Raw genomic sequence first — 22,665 nt, 5'->3', positions numbered from 1 at the left:
GAGAAAAAGCATATGCACTGCATAAGGGCGTAACAACTTGTTTAGGAGTATATTAGCATGGACAAAAGACAAAGGGGAGTAGGTTTAGAGTTGAAAAAAAACAAACAAATCCAACCCAGCGGCCTCACGAAGCTCAATAGAAACGTTCTCGATTATCTAGAGTTTGAACAAGGGTTTGTGATCAACTCTGGAGTGCGTGAACTTGAAAGCCAATCATTAAGAACTTCAGCAAAGCATTAGTTATATTCACTTTTTTGCTGAAGATTAAGAGATGTTATTATTAAAAATAAATTTAAATGCATTTACAAGGCAGGGATTTTTTTTCTGTGGTAAAAAAAGCTTTATCATTGCGGTAATTTCGACATAGCATTGTTTCCTCCACAAGCTGATCGCTTTCAGTGAAGCTGCATGAGATGCATGAGAGAGGAGAGAGATCAAATCGAAACTTCATCTGCCTATGTGCTCTATATAAGTTACATTTTCACATTTATAAGATTTCAACATATATATTGATGCCTTAAATTATCACTGTGAGCTGAGGAACAGTCTGCAGTTAAATAATGGCAATACGTTTAAATCAGTTAGTTAGTCTTCAACTATTACAGTCTAATCTCAAACTCTTACTGACAGCACCTTATCTGAGAGCTGTATGTGAAAACAACCCACACACACACAAACGAATTCACAATTCCTCAGGATCCCATAATAATGTTATTGACTTTAACCACTGCCAGCCAGAATAATTTTTGCTGGACCCTGCGGGCACCAAACTTGATCATATTTACTTTCCTAATAAAAAAAAGGAAAACTGCTGGAAATTTACTCACTCTCAGGCCACCCAAGATGTAGATGAGTTTGTTTCTTTATTGGAATAGATTTGGAAAACTGTAGCATCAAATCATTTGTTCACCAATGGATGCTCTGAAATGAATGGGTGCCGTCAGCATGAGAGACCAAACAGCTGATAAAATGTTACAATAATCCACACTTAATCCACAGCAGTCAAGTCCATCAGTTAATGTCTTGTGGAGTTTAAAATCCATTGCTTTCACCAAAATAAGAGTCAATAATCAATATCATTGCTTCTAGTAAAAAAAAAAAAACATATTTGTATACAAGTTCTTCCACTGTTGTCCTCTCACATAAAAATCCACCTAAATATTTTTAAAGAAACATTTTGGGTTGTTTCTCTTAATTCAAAATGTATTACTTTTCACTAGAGGAAATAATATAATTGAGAAATAATAGAGAACTCATATTTTAGCCAGGAGCAATGGTTAAAAATGTCTTAATGATGGATTTGTTTCTTACAAACAGATTTTCACCTCACAAGATGTTAACTGACGGACTGGAGTGGTGTGGATTATTGTGATGTTTTTATCAGCTGTTTGGACTCTGATTCTGACGGCACCCATTCACTGCAGAGCATCCATTGTTGAACAAATAAAGTGAAGCTACATTTCTCCAAATCTGTTCCCAGGAAGAAACACACTCATCTACACATTGAATGGCCTGATGGTACATATTCATAAAATTGTTACTTTTAGGGTGAACTATTTCTTTAACTTGATAACTGTGTATGTTAAGATAACAACACTGCTTCTCCTCTGAAACGAGTTCACTGACGTCACTTATGCAGCACACGGCAAACATTGTTACTCAATCAAAAGCCCATTTCACTATTATGGAGATCAAATGGCTAGCAAAAAGAAGCATCTGTTGACTTCATGCTTGAGTTTTTAAAACACCGCTTTATGTTTTTGTGTAATCTGTTTTGCCATGTGATTCGCTCATTTGCATACACACACACACACACACACACACACACACACACACCAGTCGCAGAGTTTGTTGTGATTTCTCAGTGAGAACACGCATGTACACGCATGACCCCCATCGGCTGATACCATAGCTGCACGGGAAGGAAGGAAGGGAGGGAGGGTCTCCTCTGTGACCCAGCCATGTGAGGTAGATGATTTCAGGTCTGGGCTTCGTCTGGATGAGGAACCTTTCGGTTGCTTTCAGTCCCGGCTTTTCCTCCAGCTCCGGGAGTGACTCCCCCTTTGAGATGCTTCTTCGGGAGAGGACGACGAGCCCGACCGGCTCCCCTCTTCCTGGGACTGAGCGGAGGTGGAGGGGCGCTGGGGGTCCTGAGACGTGGAGGGGGACAGCGCCCTCTTATGGGGACACTGGGCCACCATGTGTGTGACACTCTGACAGTAGTGACACTTCTTTGGCTGGGGTGGAAGGCCACACTCTTTAGCGTGGTGGTCCAGACCTCCACAGTTGTAACACCTACAGAGGGATGAAAAATGCTTTGTTATATTAAAACATTATAGAAATTATGCTTGTAAATGTTACTAATCAAATTGGAGATTTATTGGAAATCAGGACTTCTCTTGCTTGTTTATATCAGAAAAATCAGTTTTTAAAGCTTTAAAAACATTTCCTCTGCTCAACCAAGGCTGCATTTATTTGATCAAGAATACAGTAAAAACAGACAAACTGTGAAATATTACATACTAAAATAGCTGATTTCTATTTGAATGTATTTTAAAATGGAATTTATTTCTGTGATGCAACGAAATTATTCTAATATGCTGATTTACTGCTCAATAAATTTTTGTTGTCAATGTTGAAAATGGTCAATTATATTTTAGTGGAAACCATGATAATTTTTTTTAGAATTCTTGGTGAATAACATTTATTTGAACATTATACATATATTTTTAATTTGCTGAGCATAAGAGACTTTTTGATTTATTCATAACTTTTAACCAAAGTTAGTTAAAAAAATAAATTTTAATTATTCCCAACATTTGACCAAAGTTAATTAATTTTTATTTGTTACATAACCATTGTTTTTTATGTATTAAGTTTATTATGTTATTGGTGATTTGCATGAAGAAAGTGGATCATTACTCATTAAGATAAGACCACTAACCAGATTCAGAATGCAGACTAATTAATAATATAATGTATTTAAATAATAAAGTATGCATCATGGTTGTATTCTAATAATGCTTGTCATGTCAAAAAAAAAAAATGGAGAAAAATCTAATTAATGAAAATAATACACAACGAAAACATAAAATTCTTTAAAACAAGCTTTTAAATGCAAAACATTATTATTATTATTATTTTCTTTCATTTTTTGGAATGAAATGTGAGCTGGACTTCCTCAAACCCAGTGTTGGTCACTAGAGGGCAGTACAGGATAAGACTGACTCCAATAACAAACATCCGTCTCAGAAATCTTTTTTTTCCTTAGAAAATAGGCACTACAGTTTTTAATAAGTATTGTTTTAATCATATAGGAGTAAAAAATAGAACAATAAAATGTAACCATAAAAACCCATTAAATGATTCATAGCCACAAAAATACAAATAAGATTCAAGAATACAGTTCTCAGCTCTTTTGTTAGATATGAGGGAACTGAGTGACTGTGATCCTGAGGAATTGTCTGGTAGTTAACAGGAACCTTGTATGTTACCATGGAGCCTTCGGTTGCCAAGGAAATTCCAGTGCATGGAAACGAGAGAGTAGGAAATGACATTATAGCTCTAAATATAGAGAATCAGATCAGAGCTCTCAGTTCCACTAATGTGTGTGTGTGTGTGTGTGTGTGTGTGTGTGTGTGTGTGTGTGTGTGAGAGAGAGGGGGGATATATTATTACACTGCTCTCTGGAATACTTCATTCTGATTGGTCGATCACAGCACTCTACAGTCATTTTTAGTTTTTGTTTTAATAATAATGTCAAATTACATCTGGCTACTGTCAAGAGTTAATTAAATTTTACAAAACTATTACATGTCTCTCATATTAGTGCTCTTTTAATATTCAATGAATATTCATTTTGGAGAAAAATAGCTAAAAGGAGGATTATATGACGTGCACAGACATAGCATATCTGCATTAAAATATATGTGTATAAATATCTATTATAGATAAAACAATACGTTTAAGGGGGAAAAAAACACACCACTCAATGGAAACGGAATGTTTTGTATAAAAAAGGGACAACTTGCCCCCAACCTGAATTTATGAGGGATCTAATTATTTTGATAGGTTACGATGTATTTTAAGGTGGTGTTTTTACAGTGTCATTAGACAAATAAGAAGTGAGTCGTATTAATTAACTGAATGGGTTAGGGTTAACTGGATGTAATTATGCATAATTTACTGTTATTGCTATAGTACGTGTAATTTGTGTAACTACGACATCTTAAAATAAAATATATCTGTCTAATTTAATAGGGTTTAAAACTAGTTGCTTAATACGGACAAACAACAAATCCTGCTTGAAAAACACAAATAATTGATTAAATCAGACTTATGTCGTGCTGTGTCTATATGTGCAGTGACTGTACTGAGCCTGTAGGTGGCAGAGTGGATTAACTACAGCTTCACAGCTGACTATTACACGAACAAACCTGACACAACTGAACAAAAAAACTCAATGTTTATGAATGACATTTTGATCATTTTGACTCCTCACACATTCACATCTAAAAACATGGAAAATGGTCAAATGACCCAAAGATCATAAAATATTGACAGTATAATTTCCCTCATTACATCCAGACTTTGCATGCACTGATAAAGATTTCTATTAACATCATAATTATATTTAAAACAATTATTACATGCTTTCGAACTTAGAAGCTACATATCATTTCACTGAAAATACAAGCAATATTTCTGTATTTTAACTGAGAAAATGACATGAAATCAAATGTCTAAAGGTTTTGTAATTTTGACATTCAGACTCTACATGCAATGAAAGAGCTGTTCAACTAAATAATTAATTACTCTTATGTAACTATTCAACTAAAGAGTTATATTCATTTCATGATTGTATTTAAGACAATTATTGCATGATCTTGAACTAAAATTGTGGCAATTTTCCATTTAAATTAAAGGTATGAGATAAAAGTCTTTTGAATATTTATTTTCCTGCAGGAATTTTCCTGAAAATCTCAGACTAAACAAAGCAATAAGAAACATGATAATCCCACGCATCGTCTAATGCAGTGTGTATGTGGCTATGGCTATAAATGAATGACAGGAAGATGTGCGATCATCATGGGTTCCCTGATGTTTAGTCAGAAAATTTTTATTCAAGGTGATATATTAGAAACATAATTGAAACTAAAGAAGAATTGAATAAGATCAGTAGATCAATATTGTTATCCTGAAATGTATGAATTCTTATTTTTGAAACAAACAGATGCCAGTATTGTCATATTATAAATAAAAAGATATAATCTGCAGACATCAAGAATTGATATCTCATATCCCTGGGAGACAGCGTGAAAAGTTGATCCATTTCAGAGATGCTATGATTGTGCTTCGAATGAGAACGAGACCAGCAACCAAACCAAGTCAAATACATATAACAGACATCTCACAGTCATGTTAGTTACAATAATAAGTACATAGTATGTACATGAGGAACAGGACTGTAAAATAAAGTGCTAACGAAGTCATTTAGTGAAGTTTTTTGCAAAGAAGCAACTGCTTGCTTTTCTTTTTCCTGCAGATCTATAACCAGATAGACGTATAAAATGTAAAGAAAGGTCAAGAAATCTGAACTTAAATGAAGAGCTGACTGCTCGGACACGTTTGCGGTCAGAATTCACAAATGTTCGATTTGATTCATGTGCGTTTCTGAGTTCTCAAGTTGTAGATGTGACCTAGCAGCCACCTCGACAAAAAAGAGCAACCCGACTGTAGTCTGCTCAAGGGTGAGAGACATGACTGCAGTGAGAAGAGCAAGTGACTAGTGCCTTTACCGCTCAGGAAAGAGGAAGTTGATCATGGAGACAGACTGATGCAGGAATATTTCATGGTGACAGCTGTGTTATATAGGGTTGATTTTAAAGGGGTCATATGATGCAATTAGAATTTTTCCTTTCTCTTTGGAGTGTTACAAGCTCTTGCTGCATGAAGAAGATCTGTAAAGTTACAAAGACTCAAGTCTCAAATCCAAAGAAATATTCTTTATTAAAGTTAAGACTCTGCCATGCCTTCCTGAAGCTCTTTCAAACATGCCTCCACATGTCTACATCACTATGTGCAAATATTTGCGTAATGCGCCCCAAAAGAAGGCTTGGTTTCAGTAACTGCAGTTGAAGCAGCCATGTGTGTATCTGGAAAGAGGTCTTCTGAAAGAAGATGCATTTAGGAATATTTACAGAACAGAACAGCAATGTATTTTATGGAGGACCGTTTGGTGATCCTATGAGAGGAGGTCATTTTGACTTTGCTACGACAATCTGGCGCTTCTGAATCAGCTTCTGGAAGTATACTTTGTTATTAGTTTAAGTATTTGCTATTGACTGTTCAAATGCTGAGTTTTGCATGTTGCATGTGTGTGTGTGTGTGTGTGTGTGTGTGAGGGAGAGACAGGGTCACACAGTCTTTACCGTCAGTGGCTTGTGTACTGCAAACACGTACGAGCTTCATCACTGTGTCTGTCACACGACTCTGTTCATCTTTAGGGCTTGAACTGATGGTAAAACTAAGGACATTATTTACTGTCATTACATTTATTTTGAAAGATGAAGCTTACGATAATTGAAAGAGGTGTTACATTTCCGACGATTGCTTGCAGTGATCGGCCAATCACAATGCGCTGGGTCAATGAGAGATAGATTTGACACTCTGTATACAAATAAATCAGCTTGTTGAGAACTGACTCTGTAAAAGGTCTGTTATAGCAGTTTACTTTGAGGGATTCGGTTGCTAATTTTCCATCGCTTGAAAATAAGATGTGATAAAACTGGGAAAATTACATTAGTAAATAATTTTCCAGTTTAGGATTCTTGATGGAAGGAATATCAGGTATCAAGGAGAATTAAAGTGCAGTTGATCAACATTAGATCTGGTTATTAGATGGCTAACTTGATCACCGCTACCAGTAATTATCACTTTACACATTGCAGGATTAATTGAATCCTCATTTGATATTTCTTGAAGAGTTTGTCTAGAAAAAATTTGGTATGTTCCTCGTCAGAGGAGGACATTTTATGCATGAACAAATAAAATTGTAGATTCATACAAGTCTTTCCCAGAAGAAGTGTAAATAGAGTCATAACCAGTTTGTTATATGATTGAGAGATATTGAGATATCTATGTCTCATGAAAAATATGATTTATGACCTCTGGTGGAAAACATGGAAAGAAAACAATTTGAGAGAGTGTGTAAGATGTAGTTTTATCTTCTTTGGTTATCGAAGAATGATAAAAGTGTGGAGTTTGGAGGAAATGTTATTTCTATCTGAAAGTTTAGATTATTAGTTGTATTATTTGCTTCTCTGTACTAAAGAGTGTTTTCTGAGTTTCTGATGAGCTGACAGATCCATTAGTGTATGTGTGCAAGACAAGTGTGAGACAGAAATGTTATTTTAGTGTCTTCCACGTCCTGGCTACTTAGAAAATGATTTGCATTCAGTTCTTAGAAACTCATCTGGAAGACATAGTTAGGTGTCTTAAACGGACAAATATGAGGAATATGCATTATGATCGCATTTGATGAAGGTATAAACGTTGAGTTTGGGTGTTTCCTCCTTGTTTGCAATCTAAAGAATGACTGTATGAATGTACACTATTACATAAATATTCTAAAGACTTTTACCTTTAATTGAAGTGGAAAACTGCCACGACAAACATAAAATCAGATGTTTAAAGATAGTGTAGTTAAATTTACACCGTAAAACAACAGCATCATTTTTCTTATGACATTAGATACAAAGAACCGGTAAACGAAATCCTTTAATCTAAACTAATGTGTTTAAGATGTTAATTACAAGATCTTGAACTTTTAGCTGCAAATCTTCAGTATTTGCCAAAAACACTGAAAATTACTGACATAAAATCAGCTGTCTGACGGTTCTTAGTTTTTTAATTGAGCTGTGTCCTAATATACCGGTTCAGTTTCCGACAGATTAAAGAATTGTTCATAAATTCATTTTTAATCATCAGTTCAGGTCTGAGAGTGTTAACAAAACTTCCATCATCTCATGTCTAGTTTTTTGTTAGCATATCTATAGTGATGGACTATACAATAAACACACACACACACACACACATACACATGCATATACATAGGCTACTTATAAATAGCTTTAACACAACAGACTGAAAATAATTATTCAGAGATTTTTTGTGCTCTTATCGCCATGGCAACAGGAAGTAGAAGACACACTCACAATCAATGAGTCGTGAACAGAAAAGCGTTTGGCGAAACCAAACTATGAGCCGTCTACACTGAAAACTATGAGCTGTAATTCATGTGGCTTCACAGAGCATTATCAACACTGGAACTGATTCTTTCATACAGAGAAAAGGAGAGATGAAAATGCTTGTGTGGGATAGAAATAAAAGATTTTAGATGAATAATCCTGTCTGCATATCAATCTTAAACTATGACATTATTCATATATATTATATATTATATAATATAATTCCCCGGCTCTATTTTATATGTCAATTTATTATTATCTATTCATATTATTACGAAAATTAGGCTAATTTTGAATTACAAACCAGGTTACAATAAAGGTCTCATTTGTTAACATTATAGTTAATGCATTCACTAACATAATTTAACAATATGAAATATATTTCATTAACAATAGTTCATTTTAGTTAATAAAAATGTTAGTTTACAGTGCAAGTTTAACTGCTAGATCTTAAAAAAGTTGAACATTATTAAATATGAATAAATTTTGTAGAAGAATTGTTCACTGTTCATTTCCGTTACATAATGTAATAAAGCAATGTTAATAAATGAAACCTTAACAGAAAGTCATTTGTTTAAGTGTTTAGATGGATTCCATCTATTTTTGTGGGTAAACACACACACACACACACACACACAATTATGATTATAATTAAACACCTTTAAAAAATATTATCAGAAATTTTTCAGAAAGAAAGCAACAAGAAAAGTTTGCCATGTATTTTAAGTTTTGATTTTAAATTCGTTTTTACTAATTAAGATCTTCCAATAGTTCCAATTATTTAAATTAATCACTGCTACTAAAAGAACACTGGTTAGTACTACTCCTATTATTATAATTATTATTAAAAGCAGACTTATGTTGTGACTTATTCTAACGGTTTATAAAGACCAGCTGCAGCTGCTAAAGGCAAGCTATAAATTTAAAGAATAAATGTATTAAACTACACTTCCCATCATGCTCGGCGCACTCACCGGTCTCCCTTTGGTTTGCGTTTGAGGGGCGGGGCCTTGCCTTTGGGGCGTCGGTCACTGCCCGAGCATGGGCCCCCGCCAGGCCCTGTGACCCTGAGTGACTCCAGACCTTTGCTCGACCTCTTGAAGGTGAATTCAACCTGCTCGCCCTCCCGTAAGCTCCGGAAGCCCTCCATCACCAGCTTACTCTGAACACACACACACACTTCATTTAATACAGATACAAACACACTTATATCATCTAGAAATGTCTATATATTTATTTTAAATAATAAAAATAATAAAACAATTCATGGCAAATATGGAAAGATATACATAGATGTTAAAAAGAGAGATTTTCTATTTACTAGAAAAAACAACAGCAATCTTACAAATTTTTTGTTTAAAAATGCAATGCATTGCAAAAAATGTTTAAAAGCAATGTTTAAAAATACATTTGACCACTTGCATTAAATGCACAATTTTATAAACTTCATTGCTAAAATAAAAAAACTAATTTTAAACTAATTTTAAAAACAAATTTTTCATATTTAAATATTTGTAATAAACCCAGTGTTTAAGGCACTAAACCAATGCCAATGACAGACAATTTTCAAATATGCAATATGAAAAAAATACATTTATTTACATTTATTTAGTTTAGTCACACCAGATATTAGTGAAGTTGTCTAAATACTAATTGCTGCCTGACACAATTAAATACATTTGGTCATATCTACAGAAAGAGCCAAATCTGTCAGGGAGAGAAGTGTATTTAGATGTTCAACAAAAGGTTTACCAGAAATAGCAACTTCTGTCTGTCATTTAATCTTGCATTAAAATGAAATCAAAACCTCGTTTTGAAAACAGATGTTTTCTATTTAAATATTTGAAGTAAACTACCACCTGGCAGAATCGAAAACATTTGATTAATATATAGGATCAAATCTAAAACATGTACAAAGAGCTAAATCACACAGATCAGTCATATCTACAGCAAGATCCATAAATTGTAATTTAATGTAGAATAATAACCTGCATTTTAAAAGCAAACTTTAAAAACACATTTGATCATGTTTCTTGCAAAAAATGCACAATTTTGAAAACTAACATTTCCTATTTAAACATTTGTAGTAAAACTGAACTGTTCTTTTCCAGAACGTCAGAATATTAAACATATCAAAAAATATTAGAGAACAATTTACACTGCCAAATGACAGAATCTAATACATTTAGTTTTGACATAAAAGTTAATACTACAAAAATAGTCACAATAGAAGTAGACAATTCAGCAATATTTTAATTATATACAGTATATGTTATTCGACAATATTTGATATTCTTGTTTACAGCTTTTATATTCAGGAGATTTTAGGAGAACTGTATCCACTGTCACACAAGATGCTTACAGCAAATATAATTGCAAATACTTGTTCCACAAATAATGCATATGACTTTTAAGTAACTTTTTAATGTAAAAGTAAACTTTTACATTAAAATAGAATTTGAACAAATGTGAATCATAGCTTTTAAGGAGTGAAAATTAATTAAAAATCCTCTACATAGAGCTCAATGCCAGAAATTTTTTTTTATTAATTTTTTATTTTTTATTTTAATCATTCAGCAGATGCTTTTATCCAAATGAGGAACATTAAAAGCATTTATCACATGTATTATTCACAGTCAACACACAGTGACCAAGGTGTTTATTAGTTTATTCAAATCCATCCTTCAATTTATAAGATTTTCTGTCATTAGAAATGAAAAGCAAAGACCTTGAGAAAAGATCAGAAATTATTAAAGCAATGATTTCAGTTCATTTCAGTTAAATCACCACAGAATCTGTAATTTAGCATTGGTTTTATGAAAATTGTTTCATCACACATTAGAGCTGAATTGATGAATTTATTTAAATACAATTAATACTAGAAAACCCACAGATCACAACTAGTTTATGATTATGGCAAAAACAGCAAATCCTGAATATGTATCTATGTTTAGACATTTGTTTGTGATTTAATAAAGCTTGATTGTGAGCTTTCCAATATATAAAAAAAATAATAAAAACATTCAAACAAGTCGACTTCGTCAAGTAACGTTGATTTAAGTCATAACTGTGATTCAAATACATGAATACTAATGAACTCCAGAAGGCTCTCTATGGTCTTGTCACAGAGACAGTGCTATGATCATACCATTTACATTTCAATTATTCATGAAATTAAAACAGCACTAACATAATGCATGCATCAAATGCAAGAGGTAAAGCGCAGCTGACATGTATTCTCATCATTTACATTCCTCTAGAAACATCACGCTCAGAGAACAGTCGTCAAGACGCTTTAATAAGACTTTTTGGAAAGATGAATGTTGAAATATCAGCACGTTTAATTCAGCCGTGTAGGAAATTAATTGACATAATGGGCACAAAAAGCATTCTGATTTAACACTTATGACGGGGAGAAATTAAAAATCCATAGCATGAGAGAGAACTGCATTTATGAGAAAAGCCAGGGGCAAAACCCTTCACACACAGATATATTAGATATGTTCTATTGAAATATGAATCTAAACAACACAATCAACAGGATCAGATCTGGGCAAACACACACACACACACACAAAAATTAACAAATACATATTTATAATAGATACACATATTTCTATCTGTAAGTAATAATGAAGAAAGAAAATCAGTTATTCAGTCAGTATTATTATACATTAATATATTGTTTTGTATATGAATGTTTTAATATTATTTATTAATATAATTATGTAAATTTTGCCTGTTATTACAATTATATATATATATATTAACATTTTCTATCAAATTATTTATTCCAGTGTTACTGAATGTCCATCTATCTCTTTGTTTCTCTCATCTTTCTTTCATCTATCTTTCTTTTTTCTGTCTATCTGTCTGTTTGTTTTTCTATCCATCTTTTTCCTTTATTTTTCTTTCTTTCGTCTATCATCTATCTTTCCTTTCTCTTTCTTTCTTTTTCTCTCTCTTTCTCTTTCTTTCGTGTATCATCTTTTTTTCCTTTCTTTCTATTTCTCTTTCTTTCTTCTTAGTTTCTATCTTTTCTATTTTTCTTTCATCTATTTTTACTATATTTATTTTTCTTTCTGTCTATTTCTTTCTTTCTATTTTCCTTTCTTTATTCTTTTTATCTCTTTCTGTCTATTTTTCTTTCTTACTGTCTATCTTTTTCTTTCTTTCTTTCTTTCTTTCTGGATCTGTCGTGTGAAAAACTGTAAACACTTTCCATTAATAATTAACAAAATAAAAATATAAAATCCTTTTTCTTTTGTTCTTTCAGTCTCTTTTTTCTTTTACTTTCTTTCATCTATCTTTTTCTTTCTATCTGTCCTTTTTCTGTCCATCAATTTTCTGTCCTTTATTTCTTTTTCTCTTTTTCTTTTTTCTTTATTTCTTTGTATTTTCTTTTCTTTTTCTTTCTTTCTATTTTTCCTTTCTCTCATACTTTCTATCTTCTTTATCATTTGTTTCTTTTAGTCTATATTTTTCTTTTCTTTTTTCATTGTCGATTTCTTTCTTTCTTTCTTTCTTTTTCCTTTCTATCTTTTTCTCTTTTCTATTTTTATTTCTTTCTTACTGTATATTTTTTTGTCTCTTTCTCTTGCTTCAGTGCTTTACTTCATTCTTTGTAATTAATTCTTTGTGAGTGAAAATCGTTTCTACACCAAATGTGTGCTTCTATTTCCAGGTCAAAGTTCAGAGAGAAGCAATGCAGCTGCAGACACATTTCTGGAGTCTGAACTCATCCAGTAAAGCACAATTAAGAAATGAAATCCAAGAGCACAGGAGAAGATGTGTCACACTGTTCTGCTCACTGCAGGGGAAAAAAAGCAAAAAAACTCAAGAGACGGAAGACAGAGAACAGGAGGGAGAAATACAGAGAGCGCCACCAAAGGGCCGGACGTATCGCACATCACCCCTCCTCCACATGTTTTCATCCTTCACTGTGACCTCTGACCTCTGCCCACCCCCCCTTCAAACACAATCACACACACACACAGGCATCCCGTTTCCCTGCGCTAAATTAACAACACACTTCTGCTCTGACTACAAGACGTTCACACAGTATTTGATCTGCTGACACACACTACATCACTCCACACACACTCCTGATAGCAGCCGGATATGAGCTCTGTGTTTGTGTGTGTGTGTCTGTCTGTGTGTCTGTGTGTGTGTGTCTGTGTGTGTGTGTGTGTGTGTGTGTGTGTGTGTGTGTGTGTGTGTGTGTGTGTGTGTGTGTGTGTGTGTGTGTGTGTGTGTGTGTGTGTGTGTGTGCAGGCACACGGTCAGCTTATGTCTGACTATACTATCTTTAATTTTACATTTTAAAAATGCCTTTGAAGATGAACACATTGTTTCTGCATGAGTGTGAATGTACAGAATTACAAAAGATTAAACAAGAACTGAAATAATTCGATCAAAGGGACGATTTAGACGTTCACATGTCTGTTTGAATTATGATGAAGCTTAAAAATAAAACAAATGCACAGAAAACAAATAGAAACAGAATCAAAAGTACATTTTATGTTTGTTTGTCCTGGTTTGTTTTGTTACTTTTTGTGTTTCTTCATTACAATAAAACACAACAATGTCTTTTACCGAAAGCTCGTTATATTTGAAAAGCAAACACAAACAGTTGTATGAAAAAGTAAAAGAAATCATAGCTTTTGGTATCTGGTTTATGTTGCCTTTTTCTTCTCTGTCCAAAACCATTTAACTTGAGATTTAAAACAATTATAAACAGGATTCACTTTTATATTTAACATTTGTGCTCTTGGCAGATGTTTTCTTTAAAAAAGATACATCATTTAATGAGTTTGTGATTTTAATCAAGTATAGATATATATTATGAGACCACAAATCAAGTCTTAAAATTAAACTAGCAAAATAATAAAAAACAGAGCCTTTTTATAATTATTTCATTCAAGAACTAATTCCACCAGTGAACATTAATCAACAAGTCAAGCATTAATAAGATTATCAAATTAGATTATTAAAAAAATGTGTTGATAAAAAATACATTTAAAAAATGCATTGCAAAAATACAAAAAAATTTATAATAATTTGATTTCAGTGCTACAAAGCTGTGGCTGAACTCTTGGAAAGTGAGCATTTGTTTGTGTCAGATCAGCAGCGGCTCCACCCACACACTCACTCCATATATGGGCAGAGCTGAAAGAGGAAGTCATGTGACCTGCAGCTTGTGTTGAGATGGAGACATGAAGAACTGAACAAATGGAGAAATGGAGACTAAAAGAGCAGGATGCAGAAGAGATCGAGCTCTGGAAGAAAAAAGAAAAGAAATTACAGTGAACAAAACAAGATAGAGAGAGTGAGAAAGAATACTAAAGACAATAATGGAGAAAACAGAAAACGAAAGCTCAAGGAAAACAGAACTAAAGTTTAGATGAAAACAGAGTAAGATGAGCAGAGGATAAAAGGAGATCAGAAGCTAATGAGAAAGATTTTAAGGCAGATAATGAACTACATTCATAACATGTTCAGCATCATTCCTGTAATACAGCATTTTCATCTTCTCATTATGGGTCTTACATACTAAATAAAATATTAAACTCAGTATAAACCCAATCATTTTAAAGATAAAATCAAGTTAATTTCTGTTTTGTCGCAACTATCACAACACAGAGTAAAAAATAAACGAAAATCTACAGTCCATTATACACATCAAAAACAATAATTAAAAGCATTAAAACAAATAAAAAACATTACCAATTGTTCCTGCATTTTTAGTTTCTCTAATCAAAATATTTCAAACAAAGTTACTTGAAAAACTTGTTTTAATTTGTAATTAATTTATTGTTTTTCCTGAGTTCTCAATATCACAATGCCTTTTGTAAAATTCCTTTAAATGACAAAACTGGCAAGATGAAAGGGATTGCTATTATTGCTATTAGTTGGTTTGTATCACAGTTTTAACTTCAGCTGAAAAAACTCAAATTATTATTAATAGTGTAAAGTGCTTTATGGCTGTTAAACCCCTCAACACTTCCTTAAATGACAACACAAACATGACCATCTTCAGTTTATATGTTACAGAGCACAAACATTGTGTGTAACAGGAATCAGCGTAAATGTACATATTCATTATAGCTCTCATAATCCTGTGATTGTAAACCTGAATCATCAGTCTTAGATCACAGATTTTACACTTCCACATATAATATTAGATACTTGTCTCTTGCTTGATTTAAAGGAGTTCTTAGTTTCTTCTTAAATCTGTTTACAAATGTCGATTTCACATAATAAACATTTTCAACTTTCATTATTTACTGTGTAAAATAAGTGCCAACTTTAGGATTGGTGCATGACATCTGCTATCATATATTTCATCCTGCGCTCTAGATATCAGTATTGGCATCAGCAGTTAAACAACAAACGGATGGAGCACAGGATGAAGAGAGCAGCATGTGTGTGAGAGGAGGAGTCTGGATGAGAGCTTCATCTCAGCCTCACAACACACACACACGCACATATTTGACTAGCTATGTAAATAAGGACATACCGCACAACCCATGCCTACAAGAACAGCATTTCTAGAATTAAAAAATATAATGTACACTACAAATCATTTTTCCAGTCAAACTTGTCCTCAGTTGTCCTCAAAGGGAGATTCAAAGGGAGACTTCTACAGATAAATGTGCCTTTAAGCTACAGTAACGTGAGAAATAAGTGTAAATGCTGATTAAATATTTAAAAACTTCAACCTTCAAACTTCTAACTTCAACTTCAACCTGTCATACAATTCTTATTTTATACTTTCATAAAAATAAAGGTTCTTTATTGGCATTGATGGTTCCATGAAGAACCTTTTACATCCATGAAACTTTTTGATTACTCCAAAGGCTCTTTAAAGTGGAAATAAAATATTCTTTAGAATTTTTAAATGTTCTCGTTTTAGAACTGTTAATTGAAAGGTTCTTTTATGGCACCCAAAATGGTTCTTCATTGCTGTGCAAAACCCCAGTTAGACGCTTTATTTTGTAAGTGTATTTATTTTTACAATTTATGAGCTATAATATAATCTGGCATCTTAGCTCAGTATAATTGACTACTTTTAACCAACAACCTATTGTGGTCAATATACAAGAACATTTTTTATTTATTTAAAGTTATAAAGTTCAAATTCAAATTAATAAAGATTTAAACAATTTATATCAATAACAGTTTTTGTCAAACATTTTTCATAAATGGAAATGACAGCATAAAGGCTTTGTCAGATTTCGTTCACATATGGAGATCAATTTGGACACAAACTACAGCAAAGTAAGCAACAGATATAAAAAGTAATTCAAATGTAAAACTTCCAGTCGCTGCCTTATTGATCATACCAGTTCAGAAGAACAACCCCAAAGAACCTTTCAGTAAACAGGTCTTAAATAAACCTTTTACCTAACATTTTAAAAACCTTTTGTGCAATGGAAAGGTTTCATTGATGTTAAATCTTCTTCATAGAACCATCAAATCCAATAAAGAACCTTTATTTTTAATAGTGTAGAAACAGATGAAATTATCGAGTCATACACAGTGACACATTTATAAACAACAACATGCATTTGTGCGGTTAGACACACACACGCACAAACACTGCAGGAGGTGCAGCATTCGGAAGAATCAAACACAAAGCACCTAATGAAACACACACACACACACTGCAGTGCGTTGATTCGGAGTGTGAGGGCCGGCCAAGGCCACGCCTCCTTTCCCTTTTTTGTCTTTAACGAAATTCCTCTTTTAAAGAATGTTAGAGGACCCCAACCCCCACCACACACACACACACACACACACAGAAATCCTCTTTACGCATACAAACAAACACACACACACACACACGCGCGCGCGTTCTCTTGTCTTCTGATTCACATTTTTTCCTGTCCTGGATTGACACAAAAAGCTCATGGATTTGTAGAAGATCTGAAACACTGCTGTGTTTCAATGAGGAGACTGTATTGATGTATTGGTGCCATGAAAGGAGGCTAATGTAACAAAGGTAACACTTTCTTTAAAGCCTTTATATATAATGCATTAAAAAGTATTTTAATGCATTAATTATGCCTTGTAAAAGCACTTTATGATGCATTGAATGATAACTGTAAACACAATTCTAATGCTTATCTATTCATTATTACACCTTTAGAAAGTATAAATGGATTAGAACATGATAAAATGTCCAATTTCAGATGCAAGAAGGAATATGAAAATATTATATCCATTTTAACATTTACCTTTAAAAAATAACACATTATAATTTACATTATGAATAACTTAATAATGCATTATACATAAGTGCTTCAAAATAAAGTGGAGCCAACTTTTGGTTCAAAAAACATACATGAACCATAGGTAAAAGAAAAATTAATGTGCATGCATAATGTGACTGCTTCATCAGGTTTAATACATCACAAATTTTAAAGATTAAATTTTTAATTATTGTTGTTATAAATGTTTATATATAAAATAGTTTTTTAACTGAATACTAATAATACTAATAATATATGCTATATATAATTTTGTATGTGACAAATAAAATCTTGAATCTTGAATCTTGAATTGAATAAATTAATGCTGATTACATATTCATATGAAATGCTGATTCATTCATAGAATTTCATATTTAAAATAATTTATTGTAACTCCTACAGATAAATAAACAGAATATAATATGCAAATAATAACAAATATTTATCTCAAAAAATGTTTTGGTTTAAAATTTCTCATAAAAGGGAAAGAAATCATTTTCTGAGGCAGACATTATGCAAACAGCATAGCTACATTAAGGTCATGGGTTCAATTCCCATTTGGTATAATTAAATTGTTTTATGCAAACTACGCCATTATATCATACACCCTGATCTCTGGAAGCCACTGTGTGTTTGCTGGTTTCAGGATTTTCATATACAGTAATGGAGACACAGGATTGACTGCACAAAAAAATAAACCAACCAGCTCTTCCCGATGACAAACACGACTCTAATCATTACACTTTCCCATGCAATAAGGAAAAAGCAGGCTTTGTTTTCCAAATGCATTCGTTACAATTGTTTACTTCATGCTTATCAGAAACTTTTTATTACTACTACAAGACATTCTTATAATAACTACTCTAATGCATGCAAGCTAGGAAATGTTCCATGTTTAACCTATGTACACAGATTTCACATTTATCATCAAGTCAGCATGGTTTAACCTGTTCTTTACAACACAGAGTAACTAGTGCATTTATTGTGCATTTCAACAGATAATTCAGGAGACAATCTGCTGAATTTGCAACTACAGATGTGGAGATATCATTTGATTTCAACTAGCTAATTTCTAACCATTTGCCTCAATTATATATAATATTATATATGCTATCAGTACGTTTTTTAACGACACACATAACAGTCTGACTGTGCATCTGGCTGCTGCTTGTCTTTTTTGAGAACTGCATTTCCCAGAATGCACTCAGGTTTAGGGGCTACTAGCACAAGAGGTTCATGTTTAAGCCCATGCACAAAAAATCACATCCACACAAAATTGTAATTTAAATAAAAAATTTGCCTCAAAACAGTCTCGGAGATAACAGTGTAAAACTGCCTGTTTTAAATCACTTCAAATAATTCAGTACAGATTTAGAAATGCCTGCTATCAAGTTCCTTAACTGTGCTAGTTCAAATGTTATACTCTAATTAAACAAAATTGTATTTTTAAACAAAACAATATGTCTAATATATCCATAGAAACACAAATAACAAGATAAATACATATGGTTTCAGCAATTGTAATTTGGTTATACACATATTAAAAGATTATTAAAATACTGTTGAATTTGAGAAAAGAATGCACAACTGTGATTTTAATAACTCAAGATATTTACAAGGCTTTAAATTCTTTAAAAAATAGATAGATAGATAGATAGATAGATAGATAGATAGATAGATAGATAGATAGATAGATAGATAGATAGATAGACTAGCTGTTATGTTATTGAATTTCAGATTTAAAGTATTATGCAGATGTGTTTTGGGACAATGGAAATATTTAATACCAGGAATCATTTTAACATCTCATTAACATCCAGCAGTAAACATAACAAGAACACACTGTAACAGAAATGAAATCAAAACAACAGTCCAGTGAGCTCGAGTGCTAACAGAACTCAGAAGAAACCTCTGCTTTTGTTCTGTACGTCTGCGTGTGCTATTTTAAGGTGCCGTGGAAAGCCTGGAAAATGATGAAAGGAGATAATTTCCGGTTTAGTACATGTGTCCGTATTGATTTAGCTCTGAATGTCCATGAGAAGGAGACGAAATGTTGTGAATGGGGGCTGAACTACACCCCTGTAAACACGAGAGCACATGATGTTCAGTACAACAGTCCACACCGAAATCGCTTGCCATTTTTTCAAAAGTCTGGTTGTGAGCGCCGTCTGATCATCGTGTGCTCCGTGTGGCACATTTTCCGACATGTTGGCAGGTTTATCAGACATGTTCCTGTGTGCATGAGGCGAATAAACGCCAATATCGCAGGCTACTCTCTCTTCTCGTCCTAATAAAGGTTCCTTTAAGAGCTGCATCGTAAATACCTCCGTGTTTACTACTAATACGCCGTTCAACTGGTGATATCAATGGAGAGTGAAGATGCGTTTTTGGCGTTCTTAAAGTGACAGAGGATGAAAACGCGCATGTTTACTTCTGCTTTCCTCGAGCACATCTGCTGCTGATGTCAATGAGATGCGACAGATAACGTGAAAAAGAGTCAGAGGAGCTGAACGGCTGAAACCCAGCACATGCATTACGGGACTTACTTGGTGAACGAACACGTCCAGTGGAGGGTCCACTGGCTTCCCCTCGCTGCTGGTCATCGATATAAAGCCAAAACCCATGCGGACATTAAACCACTTGCAGTAACCCGAGCCAGCCAGAATCTGCGGTGACCCGACACCTTTGCGCAGCCCTCCTGTGCGGTCAAAGGAGAAAAGCCCATGATGTTGTGTGCATATGTTTGAGATGTAGCCTATACTTTGTTCTCGGTGTGTATACAATGACCGTGGGTCTGCGTGGGCAGCGTCTCTAAAGGGAAATCCCCCTACTCAACAACATGCATTCAATGCAACGATGTGAACCAGGGCCATAACCACCGCTACAGACGCCCCATTTTCTTCATATTAAATCAATAGGCCTATATGGAGGTTTTCAGTGACAGACAGTTAAACTTTTGCATTTGGGTAACTTAACCTTCTATACACTATTACACCCTTATCTACAACCCACCCTCTGGAAAACTGGAGAAACTCAATGAAAAGTAGAGCTACAATTGTCGCAGTGCATGGTTGCTAAATGTACCTAGTTAGTAGCTACACTATGTAACTTCTTGCACATCTACCGTATGTGAACCGCCTGGCGTGGGGCAGGTGTGCACACGTTACCCACCCCCCCGTATTCGCTTCCACCCCCCACTACCGCTGGCTCAAACGTCTCTTCTTCACGCGTACAAACAACGTAAACAAAGCGCAATGGACAATATGAGTTCGCGTGAAAAGAGACGTTAAATTAAAAAAAAGCATCGTAACCTTCGGCCATGTTTCCCCGCGGACCCTCCGTTCCAAAGTTCCAGCGAAATCGTTTCCTCCGTGAAATGGGGTGATGCGCGTCACCGTCGATCCGACATCTCGATTTCCAGCGGGCACAAATTTAGCGCGCATGGTACGGCGTGCGTCTCCTTTTTGGATATTTTGTCATGTCTCTTTTAACATCTCGTATCCCCTCTCTCTTTCCCTCCCTCGCACATTCGCTCTCTCTCTCTCCCGCTCTCCGTTTCTCATTCGCTCGCTCTCAGCCCTGCACACGTGACTCCTCCGTGAGCCCGGGAGAGGGAGCGGACTCGGAACCGGGCTGGACTACAGCTCCACAGCTGCGTCACGTAAAAGCATCAGGTTCAGTTTTTTAACTCGTGTTATGACGAGTAAAAATCAGTTGTTTGCGTGCTCTGTAAGTCTTTCGAGGGACCATAACAAGTCCAGCATTTTAGTTTTAGTTTTTATTTTATTTATATGTAACAATTTTAATGATGCATTATGTAACCAAATTCCAACCGCTGGTAACCACAGTCATAATACTTTATAGTCTTATGAAAGTAAATAATTGTATAACGCTTCATTTTTAACGCTTGTTGTAGCGAAATGCAACAACAAAAGTTTTCCAGAATGGTAGTATACAGAGGGTAGTAGTTTTTTTCTGGAAGTGTAGCCAATAAACTGCAGGCTAGAGCAATAATAGTCTTAGACTATTATATAACAGTTGTTTTAAGTTATACCTTGATGTCATTAACCAAAAATAAGGAAAGGTTTATTATGCACGCATTTGGTTTCCTTTCAAATTTACTAAAAATATTATTTTTCTTATGCTGTTGCTGCTGCCTTTTTGCTTTTTTTAAACCTTTCCAAAATATTCCATATTATAGTTCGGGAGAAATGAGATCATCACTAGCTAATTATCGTTTGTTGAAACACACTGCAGTTTGCATTTGTTGTGTGCTGCAGTACAGATGTCAATGAGACTGATTTAGAAGCCCTCACACATGGATTTACATCAGCTTTGCGCATTTGAAAATATATATACATCAGTGATTCATCTAGAAAAAACAAACATGCAGATATAAAATATAGGTATACTGTATTGCAACAGTAGGCTATGAATATTTAACCTTCAAACTACATGATCTGTTGATTCATGAAAATAAAGCAATGATAGGCTACAAAAAACAACAAATTGCAAATCGCCCCATTTTTTTCCTGTTATTTAAAGTAATAAAACATGGTAAACATGCACATTGATATGAACACAAAATGTAACAGTCTAATGGAATGTTCTAAAAATGGAAACATGGAACGGATGAAATGCAATCATAATTTCAAAGACTTTTTCTGTTTTTGTGCTTATTGTGTTCTTTTGAATTGGAGCTATGTGCACAGTAGCCTACTCAACAACAACGACAACAAAAAAAGTAAAATGTGTAATAAACCAACAAACTGAAATGAAAAGATTAGGCTAATAGAAAACTGACAAGTAAAATAATTGTCTCTTGTTCTAAAAATGTAATGTTTTCGTTTCTACAAGACATTCGTTTAGTGAACGTTTCTGACAAACACTCTCGATCAAACCTGATGGCTTGGCAGAGGATGTTTTTCTCTGTCTTTGAGTCAGAGGGAAAACACTTCGGAGGACTAGGAGTGAATCAACAACTACCCCCACAACGCTTCTACGCTCCGCCCCTTTCACCCACCCCCACCAACCCACCCACCCATCGATGCCGACCACCCTCCGGAATTCACCCCTGCCCCCAATCCCCCACCCCCTGCACCAGTTCTGCTGTCGGAGATGCTGTGTGTGTGTTTGCTGGTGTGTGGAAGAGATGGAGGGTG

At 34.2% G+C, this 22,665-nt stretch overlaps 1 protein-coding gene across 1 annotated transcript; it reads right to left on the bottom strand.

The window, feature by feature from the left end:
• Nucleotides 1-1,373: 1,373 nt before the first annotated feature.
• Nucleotides 1,374-21,097, bottom strand: LOC113120549 (protein lin-28 homolog B-like). The gene is made up of 4 exons (XM_026290418.1): nt 20,815-21,097; nt 20,050-20,201; nt 9,224-9,411; nt 1,374-2,295 (listed from the first exon to the last, which is right to left on the bottom strand). The coding sequence occupies exons 1-4, from the start codon at nt 20,822-20,824 to the stop codon at nt 2,022-2,024; spliced, it is 624 nt and encodes a 207-aa protein (XP_026146203.1). The 5' UTR covers nt 20,825-21,097; the 3' UTR covers nt 1,374-2,021.
• Nucleotides 21,098-22,665: the final 1,568 nt, after the last annotated feature.

Source organism: Carassius auratus, chromosome 20 (assembly GCF_003368295.1).
Source record: "Carassius auratus strain Wakin chromosome 20, ASM336829v1, whole genome shotgun sequence".
In the NCBI taxonomy this organism is placed as follows: Eukaryota; Metazoa; Chordata; class Actinopteri; order Cypriniformes; family Cyprinidae; genus Carassius; species Carassius auratus.
This window is presented reverse-complemented; position numbering and strand designations above follow the sequence as displayed.

What these genes read in the sequence shown, in the direction of transcription:
- LOC113120549 (XM_026290418.1), bottom strand. An exon ending in TGGACGTGTTCGTTCACCAA is followed by an intron (nt 9,412 to 20,049) that starts GTAAGTCCCGTA and finishes GTGTGTGTTCAG; the next exon opens with AGTAAGCTGGTGATGGAGGG. An exon ending in CGCAAACCAAAGGGAGACCG is followed by an intron (nt 2,296 to 9,223) that starts GTGAGTGCGCCG and finishes ATCCCTCTGTAG; the next exon opens with GTGTTACAACTGTGGAGGTC.